At 41.6% G+C, this 21358-nt stretch overlaps 1 protein-coding gene across 2 annotated transcripts in view; it reads left to right on the top strand.

Annotated features, from left to right (window-relative positions):
• Positions 1 to 6179: 6179 nt before the first annotated feature.
• alcama (activated leukocyte cell adhesion molecule a) overlaps positions 6180 to 21358 on the top strand; it is an 82710-nt gene continuing 67531 nt past the window's right edge. The window contains exon 1 of one of the 2 annotated variants that reach the window (XM_044222865.1): positions 6180 to 6481. In XM_044222865.1, coding sequence (XP_044078800.1) covers positions 6424 to 6481 — 58 coding nt within the window. In that variant the 5' untranslated portion in view covers positions 6180 to 6423. The remainder of the gene's footprint in view (positions 6482 to 21358) is intronic. The other variant, XM_044222864.1, reaches the window with a different exon arrangement.

Here is a 21358-nt window from a genome sequence, read left to right as displayed (position 1 = left end):
GTGAATGCCTTTTTCCTCTTTGAGTGCAGTTTAAAAGCATGTTAAACTGTGACATTAAGCTAGTTTGGCTCAATCCCTGGTTGTCAATGTGGCAAGGCACAGCTCCTTATAGGGAAATATGCAATCCAATCCAATTTAGGAAGTTGCTTATTTGACTATCAGCAAAGAAATGAGATTATAACAAAATTCTAAACCTATTTTTGTTTACATGTACACACAGCAGCACACTGTAGCAGCAGACAAATAAATAGGAATACTTTCTTAGGATTTATACTTTTTTCTCTAACTGTTTATTAAGAAAAAATCATTAACACTCATTTCAAACATGCAAAGAATTACACTACAAATGATTAGATATAGGTCACCAAACTTACATGGAACCCTTTTCCCTGATGATCATATAATAGATCGTGTTCACTCACTCACTCAGTTGAAATAGGGGATATTTTTATGTAAAATACATCCATCTTATCACAGACTCAATCACCACGTGATGCTGCAGAATATCCCATCAACTTACAAATACAAACAGTGTACAACACTGTAGTTACAGATTCAATCTGAGAAATGAGGAGTGTTCATTGGCTCATTGGGTTGCACCTGTCTTGTTTGACACTTCCAATAAAGTATCACATCATGTTCACATAAGTCCAGTATCAAATGTTACCAGAGGTTGTATTTTTGCAATTTGCAATGGCCTTTATAGAACAAAGCACTCAGATCAGATTATATAGTTACTGAAAGGCTATGCAGGACTTTAGCAGCTGCTCGGTAGTGTTGAAGCAGTTGCCTTTTACTCACTACTATTAGATATCCCAAGACGATGATGACTTAGAATCTTCACCGACATTCGTTTGAATGGATAATGCTTCACCAGTGTTAGAATAAACTTGTCACTGACTGGTGTAAAAGGGTGACCTTGATAACTGTAATAGTTTAATGCTGTTTGGTGGTTCTACAATAGAGGTGCAACTGACATGAGGGCAAGCAGATAATCATGGGGAGACCTTGCCTCAACCAAAATTTAGGAGCAGCAGTTGCACTCTTTCAGCTTCATTTTAAGAATCACTTACTGCGATGACGGAAGGATGATTTGTATTATTTTTTGGCTTTTATGACCAGAAACTAAACAAACTCTCCAAAATAAGAGCACACAGTGTTTTGCTGCATAGTGTAGTCTGACAATCTAAATAGCAGACATCAAATACATTCTAAACATAGCAATTATTATTTCAAGTAGTGATCTCATTCTAATCCAGTATGTGTATGTATTTTGTGAAACACAGTTTGGATTGTATTATAAAGTCAGCATTCACATTTGTGCAAACGACATGCAATAACTGGATCAAAGGAAATACTGGGTTACAGCTATAATCCCCAGTAGATACATGCTGAATCCCTATTTTAGTGAAGATTGTGCAGCGAGTACATAGAATCTCCAGATTCCATGTAAAACTATATACATGTTCATTAGGGAGTGTTTGGCTATATTTTTTCTCACTGGCTTCCTGGTTAAATTAGCTAGGACAGAGTTAGGAACCATATAGCTTTTCTGATTTGACTACATGTTCTGAGGACAAACACTGTCACAGATAAATGAAGGGAAGACAACTCTGCTGCAAGAATGTACCTTTGAAATATACAGCAGTATGTAGTTACCTTCCAGCCGAGCCAATTTGACTCTTGTTGCACTGTGTTTTGAAGTGTTTTGGATTGCTAACTTCAGCTAACCGGGTGCTTGTACTTGCACTGTTTGCCATTGACTTTCATCTACATGACAAGCTTTTTTGACTCTGTCTGATAATAATAGGATGGAATTTCCTTTTCAGTTCTGCTGAAAACTGCACCATGGATTCAAAGGGAAACTCTATCAGCAAGATGCTCAGTTACTAAGAGGGAGAGAGAGAGAAGTTGGGGTGTTGTATGAGAAAGGATGACAAAAGAATCATTGAGACTTTGAACCTGCTAGCAAGCAGAAGTGGGCCGCAGTGAGGCTTCAAAGTAAAGTACACCTCTCTTTCTCTGCCCATGACACACATTCACCTGCATACATTGAACACATAAACACACAAGCAGCAAAAATAAAAGTTCAGTGATAATCATTATTATTAAATAATACTCAAATAGTCAAATACTAAATCTTAGATTTTATCTGGACAAAAGTGCATGTGTTTCATGACTACACAAATTTCCTTCTACAGTAATTCCTCAAATAAACCAGGAGGAGGCACTTTAATCATTTGTTTGTGCTTGGTCTGTTTATATCATTCCTCACCTGCTGAATAGCTATGCCTCTAATACAGTATATTCATTTCACATAAACTTATTAATATACTCCCAATACCTCCAGTGTGTGTTGAATATGAAAGTCAGGCTTTTAATTAAAGCACTCCACTTGGGGTTTAAATTTAAAATGAAAATCATTGCTCACCAGCTTCATTGGTTCTTACAGTCGGGTCTTGAGGAGGTTCTAGTGGGTCCCCAGAAAACAAAAAATGTAAAGATTTCAATATAACATAATTAACACAAGGCTAATCCCAATATAGAATGGCAAACTACTGCAATCCCAGTTATAGAGTGTATAGCATAATAACAATGTTCCATCTGTAAGTTTTATTGTTAGCACAGTTATATCTACTTGGACATAACTTGATACTTAATCAACAATGATTAAAATCCTCCTTTATCATCTACCAATCAGAAGGCCGGCGGTTCCCGGCCCCCCAGCCCACATGTCGAAGTGTCCTTGGGCAAGACACTGAACCCCAAATTGCTCCCGAGGGCTGTGCCTTCAGTGTGTGAGTGTGTGTGACTGATTAGTTAGTTTCTTTGGACTGATGAGCAGTTGGCACCTGCCATCAGTGTGTGAATGTGATGTGTAGTGTGAAGCGCTTTGAGTTGTCAGAAGACTAGAAAGGCACTGTACAAGTACAGTCCATTTAACATTACATTATGGCAGTAGTTCTCAAACTTTTTCTGTTATGTCCCCCTTCAAAAGCCAAAGAAAGTTCACGCCTAGTCTCTGTCTACATATATTTTTTTCCTCATCTGTCCCCTGTTGACTTAGAAATTGATCAGGTGTGCCATCATCATGGACATAAAAAAAAATGTCTGTCTGAGGAGGAAAAGAGAGGTACAAGTGAGGCAAAGATGGAGATAAGAAACAATAAGATGCACCCTCTGTGCATTGTGTAGAGTCAGTCATGCCACACCCATCCACAAGATGTCCACAGTGAGTCTCTGTTCTCTGCTGACCACCTGACTGCCCTTGTTATAAGCTTCCTTCCTGTACAACTGCGCCTTGTTTGCTCATTAGGTCCCCTGTACACATAGGGGGCAGTTTATATTTATATTTATTTAGATATGTTGGTGCCAGAGTGGTTGTTGTTACCTGTTCTGTTACCTTTTTGCATTGCCTGCTGATTTTCTGAGGTGTTTTCTCTGGTCCTGTGACAACCAATAAGCCTGATCTTGATCATCAACAGTCGGGGGGGGGACTTCCTTTCAGGAAGAGGAGTCAAGTGATGGCATGGTCTGAGTGGAAGGGAAGATAAATGTCACTCTTCTGCATGTTTTTATTAGAGAAAATAAAATATGTACATGTGCATGAACCTCTAAAGAAGCACATTTGATAGTTTTTGAGAAAAAAATATAGACCTATATATGTATAGAAAATAAAGGTTTTTTTCTCTTTGCCTCAGGGCAAGGTTGTGCAGTTAGGCTACTTTTCAGAGGAGTTTTGTGCTCAATGAAGGACTTGTAATGTGATATAAAATGAAGGTCTTGGTCACTGAACACACAGACATTATATGGGCTAAATATGTGCTTCCTGCACAATCTGTTACAATACATTTACTAATACTGTGCTTGCTGCACAATACTGAACAAATACTATATAAATAAATAGAATGAACACGTCTGGTATTATAGGAATGAGATGTGTATGAAAAACCTCTGTGGGCGGGTTCAGGGCGTCCCTTTACAGTTTCTGGATTACACGGGGATTCTTTTTAATAATAGTTAATAGTTGGTTTATTGAAAATGCTGGCTGGGAGGTGGAGCGAAAACGGCGGGGAAATGCTGCCTTCCAGTGCCCCTCGAAAACTTTTCAATGAGTTTTCAGCTGGGGCGTAATCACAATACACTTTGTGGGTACAAGTACCTCCAATATTCAGAAAGTATCAAATTGTCCTCTAATCCAATAATGTATTGATTTCGACTGTTCTACGTTCTTATAATGTGCATTAAATTTGGCACCAATCGACATTAATTTCCAGCACAACGGTGAACCTCAAACGCATTTAACGAGAACGCACTGACGTTCCCAATCTGGGTTCAAAGGAGAGAGAAAAGCCGCTTATGATACTACTTTTGTCGAGATTGCGAAGCGTAGGTTACATAATCCGTGACCTTATTTTTGTAATATTTAATAGCAGAGCAGCGAAGTGACGACGCTGGGGTGAGCGGGGTGTACACAGTAAACAGCTGACGTGATCTTACAGCTGTCTCTCAAACTCTCGCGAGAAAATCGCAGTCTCGACAAAACTAGTGTCCGCGGTCCAGGTAAGTCCCCCACTATTCCGTTTGAGCTGTGACGTCATAACAATTTCCATGAAGAGTAACAGTAACATAGGCTTTTCTTTAGAAAGCCACAGAAGAGGGTGAGCTGAAAAAGTGAAAATGAGTAGCTGGTTCCATAGCTGTATTCCTGTGGACGTGTCTTATATTAACCAAATGCTGCTCTTTATGGCATGGTCACTTTGTTGTAATCAGGCAAAAGAAAATGAGAAAAGAGAAGAGATAGATGGCAGCAGAGGAGGTAAATAAGAAAGGATCAGCTTAAATCTTCAGAAGGCAACAGCCTACATTCACCTACAGCTATCCATCATGTAGGCTCATCATGTAGACCTATGCTGTTCAAATATGAACAAATATGAACAGCATGTAGTAGTTTACCAAATAATCTCATCTTGACTCTTGAGGACTCAGTGGACAGAGAGGGAGACAGAAGGAGTGAGGGAAGCTGGCAGGCACAGGTGACTTGGAGGAGGTGAGTGAGAATAGTGTGATTTTTGGAAACCATGACAGAATACAATAAAGTATTAGACATTGTTTGCTTGGCAATATATTGTCTACATCTACATTTTAAAGACAGAACAGTTTGGGGCTTTGTTCAGGTCTCAATGTCCTGATCTCAGGGTGGACAACGTCTAGACCCTTGTCAGCTGTGGAATATTGAGATGCTTTTTATTAAGGCACAGGAGTTCATAATAAAATAGAATAGAATAGAAATAAACTTTCTTGTCCAGCTGAGGGAGGAAAATTGTCTCTCCCAGTAAAATGTAAACACATGTTCACAAGACATGAAGTTGTACTGGGCTGTAAGACTCATTAGAGTAAGGTATCTTTTCATCAATATAATTGATAAATAAATATTAAGCTACATATTATTATTACTTAAATCATCTAGGATTTTTTGTTTCAGAATGCTTTAAAATTGTCAGTTTAGCTGTTAAGTTTTAAAAAATTTCCCCTGGGGGGAATTCCCCCCAGACTGCCCTGGGATGTTGGGGCAGAAGGTGTACAGTGAAAATGGCCCGCCCTCCTCACTGTTAAACAGGCCTAGGTGATTATTCAGGTGCTACTTGGAAGTCTGCAGAGTTACAGAGCAATGTAAGAGGGAAAATACACAATATATGTAAGCTAATGAATGTTTCAATAAATAAACCGCCCCCCTCAATCAGCCTTAGTGTTTTGAATCATTAGTCAGAAGCCAGACATCAAGCAATCTGTCTGTTAAATGGAATCTATCCTGAACAAATAGGTGCTAACGTTAGCTTAAAGTTGATTTGCTGTGTCTTACCTATAGCCTGCATAATTTATCACCTCAGCCAATAATATTATGCCAATCATCAGTTAAGCCTCCACCTTGTTCCCGGAGTGATATTGAGATTCTGATGCAGGCTATAGCCGAAGGGTAAGATATGATAATGCTGCCAAGTTGTTGGAGACTTCACATGTAGCTATTTTATTGTTTCATCAATATCTCAAAGCTCTACGCCTCCGCAACAGTAATATTAGGCTACTCTGAAAAAAGGACTGTGGCCTTTCGCTTTGTTTGCTGACATTCACGTGCATCTGGAAGTGGCCATATTTCCGACAGCACCTCAAGGCCACATGCTAGCAAAAGCCACGAAAAGGAATTCGTCCCCGCCCCGTGTCCTCGCGCTCAGCTCTCTGGGTTTCACCTGCGCTCCCACACTGAGAGGCTTCTGAGAGAGTTTCGGACTTTCCATACCTCTTCCGCACAGGAGTGACATATCTGCGGGCCATATTTGTACAGCAGACAAGACTTCAACTCCTCATTTCTTGAAGCTCACCAGAGTTATCCAGAAGCCCCGACAGCTAGGCTACTTTATAAAGATGGATTCGGCTGCTTTCCTGTTGCTGGTCTTCGTGAGCGCCGGGAGGCTTCTCAAAGGTAAGGATCGTTAATAATGTAGTAGGAATACCCTACCTTTCAGGAGAACTTGGATACGATGATGTGTTTTTTTACATAGGCAGTCAATACTGTAGCCACGTTAAGGTTTTTTTCTAGTAGGCTAACTTACATGCCGGTTAGCCGTAATGTACCTGCAGGGTGAAGCGACTTACACCTGAAGTTGCCGCTGTTATTGTGTGTGACTGTGTAATACTGATGTATAGTCATACGGCAGACTGTGGAAAGTCCATCGTTGGTTTCGAGGACTTTCCCCTAAATAAAAATGCAGCTTACCATTTTAATACAAATAAAAGGAAGTGTTGGTGAATAGAAAGGCGCGTAGCTAAAATAAAAGTCTTTATCCTCATAGGGTAACTATTGTGATATAGGCTATAGCTATGAATTCATAAAGAACTATGTCAGCTTTAAATGTTGGGTAAACTCGTTCCTGAAAATCAACAAGTGGGTAAACTAAATACAGGTGGGTTTACCCTCCACTAGCCTCCTAGGCAGTTACTTTTAATAATAAAGCCAACTCCCTGCCCAAACAAACAACCCACCCCCTTCTTTCCCCTTTGGAGCAGTAATGCGTGTCTTGGAGCTGGATTTGAACCTCCGGTGAAAATGTGGTGGCTGTTATTAGATCATGTGTATACGTTTGTAATTAGGGATGCAATTGTTGTCAGTTGTACTCCAAGCTTCTGTTTATGTGTTAAGTTAAGGCTGTGTGTGTGTTTATTATTGGGTGTGTTTGAATGTGCCAAGAAGAAGCTAGAAACAACTTTGGCATACACATTTAATGACTTGTCATTCAAGTCAAGGGATCTTACATTTTTTCACTTTCAAGGTCTAAATGCTTTCTGCTTGTGTGGAATGATGAAACATCTAATGAGAGTAGTCCATTTATATAGCAAGTGAATATTCATCATGCTGAAGGGTACAACCTGGAATATTTGAAAAGGCCCCTGGGGCTGGCAAAGCCCTGTTTGGGAATCAGTGGTTAACCCCGTGTATTGTCTGAAGCTGATTGTGAATGACTTTTTTTGGTGAGAAAACAAGAGCCGGGCTTTGAAAGAGTTCAAACACTTACCAAACTGTCACCAGCGCTGGCACTACTGACATTGTCTTGTGTCACTTACACAGGATAAATCAGAATAAATGTTTTTTTTCTCCCAGCTCTTATCTCTGAGTTGTGTCTACTGCTCTTTGTCAGAGTGGCTGGAGGGTGGGCTGACTAGTGGCTAAGTGGGTGTGTATGTGTGGTGGAAGGTTGGCATCACTTGATGCTATCTGGCCTGTCTCTGGATCAGTGACGCCACAGGAAGGGAACGCATATTTTTTTGTATGATCACATTTCATTCATGATGGATTTCATATTGTCATATATCCTCCACACAATGACAGATACCAGCACAGTAGATAGCAGCTGAAGTCAGTTTCCAGCTTGATCTGTAGCATTCCTCACATCAAAGGGAGAATGCTTTCAAAGGGACTTTTAGACTTAGAAGTTTGAAGCCACAGGAGGCTTTTCAGGGTGACTTTAGATTTGTACGCAGCCAGTACAGATGTGAGGCGATACAACAAAGTGTGGCTGTTGAAAAACATGTATGGGTGAATGGTAAACACTGTTTGGAAAAATCATCATTTTAGTGACAGAGAATGACATTTTAAAAAGGTTTTTCACATTAGGTGTGTAATTGCAGGTGAATTAAGAGCACTTTCACATAATTCAGAAAGGTTACCTGTTGTATTAGCAAGCATTTTAGGTCTAAGGTGGGGCATTTAGCTCTGCAGTAATTTCTAAGTCCACTTTAAATTGCTTTTGAGGATGGAGAATGTTACTAATAGTGTCCCCCAAGGCCTGCCATAAAATGCTTTTAAACACACTTAGGGGTGCATAGTTAAGCATTGACCAATGGGGCTGTTACAATATAAAAGCTCATATAGTTAGGATCATTATGATGGGAAGGAGTCTCTAATATTGAGACTACCATTAGCACTCAGTGAAAAAAGGCAGCCCCCTCATTCATTTGAATGGTACCACTCCACTCATGCAGCAGGGATGCCAACGCAGAGGGCTTCCGCGCAGAAACGCAGGGTCTTCTAAAAAAAATCTTGAACCTGGATCAACGTTTGCCACAACAAAATGCACCCTCACCCTAATTCCACAAGGCACTGCAGTGGCCAAGCACATACATGCAACCACATATTCCTGGTTAGATTAATGTCGTATGTCCACTGCTTACCTTGTAATTATTGCAACAAAAGATAGAATGATTTTCACCGTGACGACTTTCAAGCGTTGTAAACTGTCTCATATTTTCTGTCCATCTTGGCTAAAACTGCAAGGTGATAAGATTTTACTGGCCAATACAGCAGCAGAGGTACGTTTTTAACTAAAATATGGGCATGTTTCTGCTTTTCAGAAAGATAAAACATTTTAGAAATTTCCCATTTTTCATTCAAATCACAGCACTTTTCTCAGAGGCCTCAGTCCCCATTATTATTATATCATAGTACCTGGTCCTTTGGTGTCGAGCTTTGATCCTTTTGAGCATGGATTAGAATTCATGCAATTCAGGCTGTAATTATATTCCATACATGTGCTTTGAAATGGACCTAAGTACCAAATGCTTTAGGTTGGTAAACCAAACTGTCCTCTCTTAAAAAAACAAACAACAAAATGGGTTAATACTGCTGATAATCGGGGCAGCCAGACAAGATAATGGCTGCGGTATGCAGTTGCACTTTAAGTTGCTTTAGCTTGGGGTACAGGACGATTTGAAATACTATCTCCATCTGCCCCAACATGTTAAACCTCTTTTTCTGGAATGAAAATACCTTGGTGGTGGGGGGGAATATGTGAAGACACAGGGGGTGCAGCTACCTTCAACTACCTTCATCCAACAACCCCAGTAGCCTGTTTCTAAAAGGTCACAGTCTGTTTGAAGCCCCACCTAAATCTTTCTGTCTGATGGCTTTAGTTTGATCTGTTATTCAGAAAGCCCCCACCCAAAACTTGCCACTGGTCAGACACGCCACTTAAACATCCTATAACTTGCTATTGTCATGTGAAAGAGGTTAAAAGTTTACAAGGTTCCTCTATGGGTTAGGAAAATTCCACTTCCCCTGAGCTGCTAGTGAAATCTTTTCAAAACTGTGAATGCTAAATGCAAGGGTGTTTTATTTAAATTCTGAAAAGCTGACATTTGGGAGCAACAAGGTTTTCACCTCCAGCAGCAATGCCATCTTAAAAAGCTGGGACAGCTTGGGGTGTCATGATGATAATATCACAAATCAGAAATGTTGAAATAAAAATTGCTAGTAAAATGTGGTCATGGTATTAAGTCCACAGTACGGGGTAATACATCAGTGGGTCAGAGCTACAGTTTCCAGGGCCTGATTTCCTCACTTGAGCTGGATTAGCGCTTCAGTCAGCAGCCTTGACAGGCGAAATGTGGCTCAGTTTAATTACTTCACTTGTTTTTCCATCATTCGACGTCTTTAATAATTTGTCTTCTCACTACTGCAAAAATATCTCAGCGAGCAAGATGCTTTTGCACACAGCTTCATCAGGTTCACTGTGCGGAATGAAACACAAATAGGTATTTTAAAGGAGATCCTGTGACATGTGGAACAGCTTTAAATACTTCATAATCTTCATACAGGAATATCATAAACTATAACTTCTTTCAAACGATTTCCTTAATAAGTTGCTTTAGAAAGCATTTCTGGCCTGTTTTTATACAGAATTATCACAAGTTACATTTTACTTAAAGTGATACATGGAAACTTTGCATCTTTACATTAGCAGCAAGAGCATCTAGTATCGAGGAGATAGTGTTCTGATAACTCCCTACAACAGTAGGGTATCAGGTATCAGTTAACTGCACAGAGCCAGCATGTTTGCCAGGCTGTGACGCTTTATGACAAAAGGCCATGACGTAACCACACACCACAGTTTCATGAATTTACAACAACACAGTTGATGTTGATGGGACTCTGTCTTCTGTTGCCGCTCTTTGTGTTTAAGCAATACAAATTAATATGTGTTTGCAAAAAAATCTGGCACATTGCACCTTTAACAGAGAAAACCTGTTAAACTGCTGCACAGAGCAAAGGGAGACTAACAAAGAGAGAAAAACCAGAATCAGACCGTCTTGAAAATATATGATTTGCTCAGTGGGGATTAGCCCTCCCAGTCCCTTTTGTCAAGGTGAGAAGTGTGTCTAATGTTGGGGCCTCATATCTGACTAGCTTGTGTGTTGGGCAGTACAGCGGGCTTTCCCCACATCAGTTTTCAACAACTCCCCCATCAAAAAAAACGCACCTTATTCATCGAAAATGTCCAGGAACGAGCAGCCACAGTAGCTGAAATAAGTAAAACTAAATGAGATCATGGGCAAACCCAAGCCCCCCCCGCACAGATGCACACGACTTCTCACATGAGGCAGTATGACTCATGTGTTGCAATTTTCGTCCTGTGGTGAGTGTCAGGTTGTTTCCATCTAGTAATGATGTAATTGTGAAAATCATTTGACAGGTTCAGAGAAGCGTCACATCAAAATGAGAAGTTAAACGCAGTGTTTGCCCAAATCTCAGCAGGAGAGCTGCAGCTTTGTTTAATGTGCAGGAAAATTAAAATGCGATGAAGTCCACCTTGCCAAGAAAAAACTCTGTGGGGAAATGCTGACGGAATGCAGCAGTGAATGAAAGCAGTTAAGTGACGTATGTTATCATACTTCTGCATTCTGATACATGACTCAGTTGTTGATGGGCAAAACAGGCGTGAAGTAAGCGTTCTGAACTGAATCTAGGAAGGTTTTTTTCCCATGTGTACCAATAATGTTTTTTATCCCCTATACAATTGTGAGATTGATATTCTGTTCATTGATGGAAGAATTGTTCCTGAGGACAGGATGAGACTTGCCACGCTCAGGAAGACCTGTAAAAAATAACCTGGGTACTGAGGAATTATTAGATGATGCATTAAGGAATGTCATTAGATGGTAATAGAGAGTGACAGGAAAGCTTGAAGGCTGGGGGGTGGCGGTCCACAGCTTGGACTCAAAGGCAGTTCAGCTTCCATTTACAGGTGAAAAAAAAAGAAAATAGTAGAATGTCACAGGCCGATGGTGTTGATGGGGGAAGTTTGTGTTGATAGCGGATAGGGCTGGGTATCGTTTAAAAAATTATGACACCAGTGCCCTTCAAGTGATGCCGATACCAATTGAGTACTTTATCCGATACCCATCATGTGAATGGAAGCATTCAGTTGTGTAAAATGCCTCCACTCCTCCCCATCCAAATGTTGAGTAATGGGAACCGTTAATTCTGAAGCACTATGAGTTAACAGTTTGAGTCAAGCATAGAGGTTGTATTAGGCTACATGTAGCTTTGGTTGTGTCTGTTTGTCAAACCAACCACAGAAAAACAAACACAAAGCCAGCGGCGCTGCTGAAACAGCGGATTGTGAGCTGAAGTTTCTCCGGTAAACACACCGGTCTCTTCGGCTGTCGCAGTCCGTCCTGCCCGGCCTGCCTGCTGCTCCTCTCGCGGTCACTTCTCCTCTGAAGCCCGCTTCGCTGCCGAAGTGTCTCTGGGCTAGGCAGAGCGGACAGGCCGGGTGTCCACAGGGCAGGCTGCCACACACTGGCATACTCCACCAGCACTCCACACACTGGTCCGGAGCTGGGTAGGGGTCCAGCACGCCGGAGAATGAGGCGAAGAAATGCTCCGTGTGTGTGATGGGCCAGCCCGGTGGCAGCCCACTGTATCTGGCTGCTAGCTGTAGCTGCAGTAGTGGGTCATTCACATGTCACATTAAATTGAAGAACGGGTCCAAAAAGGATAGAATGCAGGTATTGTTTGACTAAAGACGTTTCGATACTACTTGGTTATTTCGGTCGATACCTTAAAGGTATCGAGTACCGATGCCCAGCCTTAGTAGTAGAGCACATAGCCATAAAAAAACCTTGAAGAAGCATTTTTAGGCCCCGTTGGTGGTCATCCAGTGAAGAATCCTCTTGCCTCCCATCCTGTCTGCAGCTGTTAATGCAGTAATTTCAGCTGTAACAGTGATGGAACCTTCTCTTAGGCTTAGCTAAATTTCCTCAGGGAAATCTACTTTTTTAATCCCCCTGGAACCACACTCCCTACTGAATGCACATGAAAATTTAAATTTTTATCATCCACATTGTTATATTTTTAAGTGGTGGGTTGGAACAGAATGTGAAGACACTGATCTATTTGGTGGTCTACCCTAGAGGACAGTCACACTTATCAGTCACACTTATCAATCTGATTAATTTTGGCTCCTATTCTGTACTGAAACTAAACCTTAAACTCTGATACTGAGGACTGAAACGACCTGTGACTCCATGAGCTGACATACAAGTCTCCATCCCCTAACTGAGATATTTGTAAGACTCAGTGTATTCCTTTATTCCAGACTAACCACATACACTTGCAGAAAGGTAGCTGTTGTTGAACTGAATGGTGAAAAACCTCCCGGGATCCTGTTAAAGGTCCAGTGTGTAACATTTAGGAGGAGCTATTGGCAGAAATGGAATATAATATTTATAAGTATGTTTTCATTAGTGTATAATCACCTGAAAATAAGAATTGTTGTGTTTTCATTACCTTAGAATAAGCCCTTTATATCTACAGAGGGAGCGGGTCCCCTTCCACAGAGGTCATGTTTCTACAGTAGCCCAGAACAAACAAACCAAACACTGGCTCTAGATAGATATTTTTTCAATGTGCAAATGGTTGAAAAATGCAATTTCACTGCTAGATGACACTACACACTGCACCTTTAAAACTCACTCTACACATGAAAAAATCAATAGCCATACAAGTCTTAAGTGGGCTTGGACTCCTGTAACTGACCTCAGTTGAAGAAGGTCTGAAGCGGAGTTGCCCTCCGTGGAGATTTCATATGCCTTTGACTACAGCTGGCTATTGAGCCCGTATTCCCCACCTTGTGGTAAAAATGAACTTGAAAGCTGTGAATATGATGGGGACATTGCACAGAATAGTGCTGCATTCAGGCTCCGCATTGATCACTAAAGCATCCAGTTACTCCACTGCAGTGTTAATTTTGGCAGCTATTTTAGATTTAGTCTTTAGACGAAAATACTTAGTTTTAGTCACATTTAGTCATTTTTATCCTTCATAGTTTTAGTCTAGTTTTAGTTGACAAAAACTAAAAATGTTTTAGTTTAGTTTTAGTAGACAAAAAGTCATTACATTTTAGTCAACTTTTAGTCAACGTCTTTTCTCTCTTTAAACAGTTTCATTACCATTAAAATCACACTACTTTTGAAACAATTAGTTGATATTAATCAACTAATTGTTGAAGCCTACCAGGTCTTAGAGCTAAGAAATCATACACAAATATCTTCCAAATAAATTGCTGTGTAAATTTAGAAACAGCAGATTGACTAGATAGTAATTGCAGTGTGTGTTCAGGGTTTGCCATTGAGCTTTTTCTGGTAAGGACTGGCGTAAGGACAGTAAGAGAAAACGGATCGAGCATAATTACAAGTTACTTGTCAAATATAAATAAATAAACTCGCAGGCTATAAACGTTACAGCAGAAACACATGACATGCACTGACACATTGGGGAACAGGTCTGAAAAGCCGACACAGTTGTTCCCCGTATGTTTCACTCGAATGATAGGATAATATATGATAAAGCATTTCACTTGTCCGACCAAAAAGTTTGCTTGTCCCGGACAAGTTATAATGTTAATTGTCAAGCCCTGCATGTTTCACTCACAAGCTTTGAAGCTAGCGAACTGATGCGGCTGTGGCTTGGTGGTAGAGCGGGTGATATGTAGTGTGAAGCACTTTGAGTGGTCGGAAAGACTAGAAAGGCACTATACAAGTACAGTCCATTTATCATGTTAGCTAACACATTAACCCAGCCAACATCATTCATTTATTTATTACCGCAAACTGAAAACTTTTTTGTCAGAAAAACTGGCTTTGAGCCAGGCTAAGCCAACGTGATTTTCTAGCAAATTTGCCACAAGTTGACATAGCTGACTGCCCAGTAACATTGACTTAACGTTACCAAATTTACATGCTTGTCTCTTCATGTTGATTGTATTCTTTGTAGCCACAGGGTGTCTCTCCGTCTCCTGTTACTACAGTGTTTTCATTTCTGCCGAATTATAAATAAAGTGTGTCTATAGATCTATTCTTTTATTCCGGTGTTGTCATTAACTCGCTGTCGGTTTGGGACAGCATCTGCACACGTCACATCAGTCTGCACCACACATCAATCAATGACAGGGATGCATTATTACATTGATACATTTCGTCATAGTTTTTATTATCAAAGATGTATTTTCAGCTCATCACCGTCTTGTTTTTGTCATGGAAAAAAGGTCGTTAATTTTAAGTTTAATAAATTAACGCTGCTCCACTGAATAGGATCCTGGATGCATATATTGGGATAAATTAGCCTGACCTACTGTCGTAGACCATTTAACCAGATATTTATCCAGTGACCATAAGGAAGATTAAAGATAGCCCAACAACGTCCATGAAATAAAAGAAAACTGCTGGAGACCTCCAATCTATGAAATCCAGACTGAACAGCACAATAGTGATCACACACGCTGTACAATGGAGCAATACTTGGTACCAGCTGGACACAGTTGTTAAAAGTTCATTGTGCATTCCCTGTTAATTGCCAAGCAGACTGTACCAGGTTTCCTGTACACACACAGACTTGCTTATTTATGAACATGAGTATGCCTCATATTTGAGATGCAAGCATTTGACTTGCTGTTTGACCTGCATTCCTGAGAGGTTCAGGTCAGCTACTGCAGCTTCTGTTAAGTGAAAAATGAAGCTATGCCAGTTACCACATTAAATATGTGAATAATGAACTCAGTCATTAGCTACTTAATTATTTTTGCGATAAGAAACTGAAGACTGCCTGCTTAGGGTGCATATTTTATCAGCCTGAATCTTACCTGTTTTTAAGCCAGTCAAAACAACTGTGGCATTTAAAGAAAGACACCGTAATGGCCACTCAAGATAATTAGATTTCTCAGTGAGATTTCTGCTCTTTGACTTCCTCTAGTTTTTGTTTCACAATATTTCATATTTGCACAAGCAGGCTGTCAGTTCACAGACTAGTCCTGATCATCTTAAAAGCAGCTGGATTTGAGAGAAGCATTTCTCTGCATGCCAAAGGATTGTGTTACACAGTGTATATGTAGGTGGAGTACAAACATGCCTGGGGGGCAGAGGGCACAGTGCTGTGGACTAATACTGTACAGGCAGGGGGATGTGGAGTGTGTGGTGCAACTTCTGCCTTGCTGACAGAGAGTGGTAGCTGATACATGGGCACCAGAGGAGACAGGAAAGTGGGTCATGTTGACATTGTTTGCTTCCTTTAATTGGTGCGTCCCAGTGGCTTCACAAAGCAAGCATTCATCTCTTGTTTTCCCTTGAAGGTTCCTAATGCTTGATGAAAGCCCTACAGTTGTAGATCACCATGTTTGTGTTAAACCACTTCCTGCTAAAGTGTCTCCAGCTCTTGGATTCTTTGTAAGAATCAAAATAATGGTGCTGTTACTCTAGAATGTTTTAAATGAACAGCCAAGGTGCTTTAGACTCAGCAGAATGACTCGAATGAGCCTGTAAGGATTCGAACGACAGCTAATAATGCAACCTCATGTTCTCTTAATTAGGATATGCTACTGAAGACATGATGAATCATTTCTTACTTCTTTCTATACTTACTTTTGGGGTTGTACAGAGAAAAGGTACAGTTACACTCTGGTTTGGTTAATTAGCACAGTAATTTGTGTGGAGGAGAATGTTGAATTCAGAGTGGCTGTTTTTGTCCCTGTGTGAGTTCAAATGCAAGACAAATATTAGAAATAGAAATTCCTCAGAAGAAACCCTTAAAGTTACACATTTACATTAAACAGTACATATTTTCTCTAAAATAACTAAATAATAATAATAAATCTCAAATAGTGCAAACATATGATGATCTTGTGGAATATGATGCATTGCTGTAGATTAAACTACCCAACAGTATACAAAGTAGTTAAAATTAGCTCAAGCTTAAACATCTACAGCAGTAAACAGCAACATACACATGAATGCAACAGTAATATTAATCCAAAAACATCATATATAATAGTAAAACACTGACAAGGACCATTTTTTTGCACAATAATTACTTTAAAGGTTATATTGATAACATTTTAATATAGACAAATATAAAAAAAAATACAAATACATCCACAGAGCTTTTAGAAAGGTGCGGAATAAAAGTATCGCTTTTCCTAAAAAAAAAAATATTATGATTGTGAATTAATCATTTTAAAAATGTTGACGGGTCCAAAATGAATGTTTTGTTTATCTCTGTGTGAGATGTCTAACGTTTGGTTCCTGCTTCTAACAAGGCTTATGAGCCGATAGTATAAAGACGTTGGTATCACGTGATAAAGTTGCCAGTTAGTGTGGAAAAAAACAGACACTGACGTTAGCACATATTAGCTAACTTAGCTTAATTGGCCGAACAACAATAACCCATAAAATTACAGTTCTGCATATTTAAACAAAACAAACAACTACTACTGACAGTCATGGTCCTTAAAACCTTAACTAATGTGTTGTCACCGGTTAGATTGTCAAAATTAGAAAAATAAGAACAATAATAAAGAGTCAATCCCTGAGGAGCTACGTTAGCATTAGTGACGGTTGCACCCAGTAACCTAACGTTATAGTTCCCTCAAACAATGTAACGTTATAACGAAGATGTGTATCAGTGGGGATTTAGAAGTGGGCCAGGGTCCGACATGACCGACTGTACAAGTTTATGCAGGGCAATTTGATTGACCAGTCACTGGTCTGTCCGGGCCAGTTAAGTTAATTGTGCTATAATACTAATAGAATGCAGAACCTACTTGTAGTGGAGTATTTTCAGGGTGGGGTTGGTATTAGTACTTTTGCTTAAGTAATGGACCTGAATACTTCTTCCACCTCTGGTTAGCACACCCACAGCCTGACTGCACCTGTTTGTTACTGGCCGAGCCTTCTCCTTTAAGGAAGGTGGCCTTGTGGGTAACCTGTGTGTGTGAGTCTAGAGGGTTTGTTGTGAAAAAAAGTGTGTAGATAAGCTCAGGTTGTAGTAAAGTGTTAATAGTTACTGAAAGGCTGTGTGTTGTGTTTGTTACCACAGAAAATAAATAAAAAGTCCCTGTTCATGTAATTTTACTGTCTTCTTGTACTCTTCACAGCAGAGTTGGCCCAGACTGTGAACAGCTAGCACCTACAAAAGGCTATAGTCAATTAAAATAGCCTAAAACCAGAGGTCTCCCAAATACTGTACTTTTGAGCTGGAAACCGCGGGTAATCAGAGTGATCAGATGATTGGTCGCGTTTTTTCTTGTGATTTTTTTTTTTCCTGCCAGAGTTACGTTAGAGTACAAAAATTGTTTTAATGCAGTTGCAAGAACAATACTTTCCACTCATATCTTAAGATGTTTGAGTTGAGCTGTTTTCTCTCCTACTCTGCTCCGTGCTGGACTGTTACAGTGTGTAACCGTCATCTCCACTTCTCAAGCAGTATGCGTTTGTTGTTCTAATTTGTTTTCCAGTTTTATTCCCTCATGGTATATTGTACTATCTCTGTGCCATCTGTGCGCATATACTGTGACAACGCATTGGCGAGGTATGGACTGGTTATTGATTTCTCGTGAAGTGGGTGTGTGTTTGTGCTTGTGAGTACCAGACAGACCACATCCTGCTTCACCCTTATCCCATTAGCGATAGCCTTAGATGGCGAAGCCTATACGAAATAGGTACGTTAGTTACTTACCGTAACTCCAGATTCTGAGTGTGTGGTTGTCTAACCGTGGCATGAATGGTAAACACACCTCGATGCATGGGGTAGATGTGTCTCATTTCCAAAGACGCAGACGCTGAATAAACTGTTTGAGAAAGGCTGCATCCTCAGTATATGCGGCAGTTTGGGACAACCTGGGAATAAAACAGTTAGATGCACAAAGCTACTGATGTTTGCCTGCAGCAGTGCTATGGAGTTAAGAAAGCCACATGAGAATTTAAAGTAGGAGGAAGTGACTGAAGTCCTGACTTGACCTGGGTTGGAATGGGAAGCCTAGATTCATCTTCCTTTAAGTGGGTTTCTGGTTTATTGTGGTCCTGGCATAAAAGTATACTAGTGGGAACCTGACCAAACAAAGTGTCAGATCTGGCTTGGTTAAGGCGGTTTGTTTTGCTCTACCATGAGCGTGGACAAATTACTTCTACCTGTAGCATTCTATCTGAGCCGAGTGCAGTTGTGAAATACTGAACATGAGATTTGTCACCCCAGCAGGCAAAAACTGTACCTTCTATATTTTGAAATATTAACCCCACAAGGTTTTTAAAACAAAACACAAACCAATGTCAAAAATCTATTTCAGATAGTCATTGAAGATATTCATATAGAATCTTAATATTACAAGCTCACAAAATGTTGCAAAAATGTAATTATTCAGTAGAATTCATGAGGCATTTTGCAGTGTATAACACAAGATTTGTGATGTTTATACAGTTCCCTCCTTTACTTTCCCTAAAAATCTTATGGGTGTATTTTACTGTTATCCCTCCAGCATGCTGTTTCAGTTGGTAATCCTAAACCTTATAAAGCCTGAAGGCCAGGCTTTTGGTTTTAAAGCTGACAGCCACCTCAGTGCTTGAGAAAACCGTTGGTAGTACAACATGATGCTTCACATATGACATTAGTTGTGAATCTCTTGCGCTGTCAAGCTGCTCAGGTTTCAGTGCTGTGAAGCAGGAATGCTTTCCGGTCTCATCCTCATGTTCACACAATCTGCATGAGTTTCAAATGAATACATCTTAAGGGGATTACCACTGAATTTTAGCTTTGAAGTCTGCCATTACTATGCTGTAGAACATTAAGATCTGTATTTATTGAGCATTAAATACTTGAAGAGAAAGGGTTTTTCCTTCCCTCTGATCTGATGACACAAGGACATGTAGCCCCATAGAGAACAAAGTATAAAAGATGGAAAAGGTGTCTGTCACAGCTGCTAATGACACCATCCATCCATCCATCCATCTTCTTCCGCTTATCCGGGGCCGGGTCGCGGGGGCAGCAGTCTAAGCAGGGACTCCCAGACTTCCTTCGCCCCAGACACTTCCTCCAGCTCCTCCGGGGGGATCCCGAGGCGTTCCCAGGCCAGCCGAGAGACATAGTCCCTCCAGCGTGTCCTGGGTCTTCCCGGGGCCGCCTCGGTGGGACATGCCCAGAACACCTCCCGAGGGAGGCGTCCAGGAGGCATCCGGATCAGATGCCCTAGCCACCTCAGCTGGCTCCTCTCGACGTGGAGGAGCAGCGGCTCTACTCGAGCTCCCCGTGTGACTGAGCTCCTCACCCTATCTCTAAGGGAGCGCCCAGCCACTCGGCGGAGGAAGCCCATTTCGGCCGCTTGTATCCGCGATCTTGTCCTTTCGGTCACTACCCAAAGCTCATGACCATAGGTGAGGGCAGGAGCGTGGATTGACCGGTAAATCGAGAGCTTTGTCTTTCGACTCAGCTCCTTCTTTACCACAACGGTCCGATACAGCGCCCGCATCACTGCAGACGCTGCACCGATCCGCCTGTCAATCTCACACTCCATCCGTCCCTCACTCGTGAACAAGACCCCGAGATACTTAAACTCCTCCACTTGGGGCAAGGACTCCCCACCCACGCGAAGAGAGCAAACCACCTTTTTCCGGTCAAGAACCATGGCCTCAGATTTGGAAGAGCTGATTCTCATCCCAGCTGCTTCACACTCGGCTGCAAACCGTCCCAGTGCATGCTGCAGGTCCTGGTTTGAAGAAGCCATCAGAACGACATCATCTGCAAACAGCAGAGATGAGATCCTGTGGTTCCCAAACCGGACACCCTCCGCCCCCTGACTGCGCCTAGAAATTCTGTCCATATAAATTATGAACAGAACCGGTGACAAAGGGCAGCCCTGGCGGAGTCCAACATGCACCGGGAACAGGTCTGACTTACTGCCGGCAATGCGAACACAGCTCCTGCTCCGGTTATACAGGGACCGACAGCCCTTAGCAAAGGGCCCCGGACCCCATACTCCCAGAGCACTCCCCACAAAGCGCCCGGGGCACACGGTCGAATGCCTTCTCCAGATCCACAAAGCACATGTGGACTGGTTGGGCAAACTCCCATGAACCCTCGAGCACCCGATGGAGAGTATAGAGCTGGTCCAGTGTTCCACGACCGGGACGAAAACCACTCTGCTCCTCCTGAATCCGAGGTTCGACTATCGGACGAATTCTCCTCTCCAGTACCCTGGAATAGACCTTACCGGGAGGCTGAGAAGTGTGATCCTCTGTGATTGGAACACACCCTCCGGTCCCCCTTCTTATACAGAGGGACCACCACCCCGGTCTGCCAGTCCAGAGGCACTGTCCCAGATCACACGCGATGTTGCAGAGACGTGTCAGCCAAGACAGTCCCACAACATCCAGAGACTTAAGATACTCAGGACGGATCTCATCCACCCCGAAGCCTTGCCACCAAGGAGCTTGCCAACAACCTCAGTGACTTCGGCCAGGGTGATGGATGAGTCCGCCTCGGGTCCCCAGCCTCCGCTTCCTCTTCGGAAGACGTGACAGCGGGATTGAGGAGATCCTCAAAGTAATCCTTCCACCGTCCGACAACATCCCCAGTCGAGGTCAACAGCTCTCCACCCGCACCGTACAAGGTGTTGGTGAAGCACTGCTTCCCCCCTGAGCCGTCGGACGGTTTGCCAGAATTTCTTTGAGGCCGACCGATAGTCCTCCTCCATGGCCTCTCCGA

This window comes from Siniperca chuatsi, linkage group LG14 (genome assembly GCF_020085105.1).
Source record: "Siniperca chuatsi isolate FFG_IHB_CAS linkage group LG14, ASM2008510v1, whole genome shotgun sequence".
NCBI lineage: Eukaryota > Metazoa > Chordata > Actinopteri > Centrarchiformes > Sinipercidae > Siniperca > Siniperca chuatsi.
This window is presented reverse-complemented; position numbering and strand designations above follow the sequence as displayed.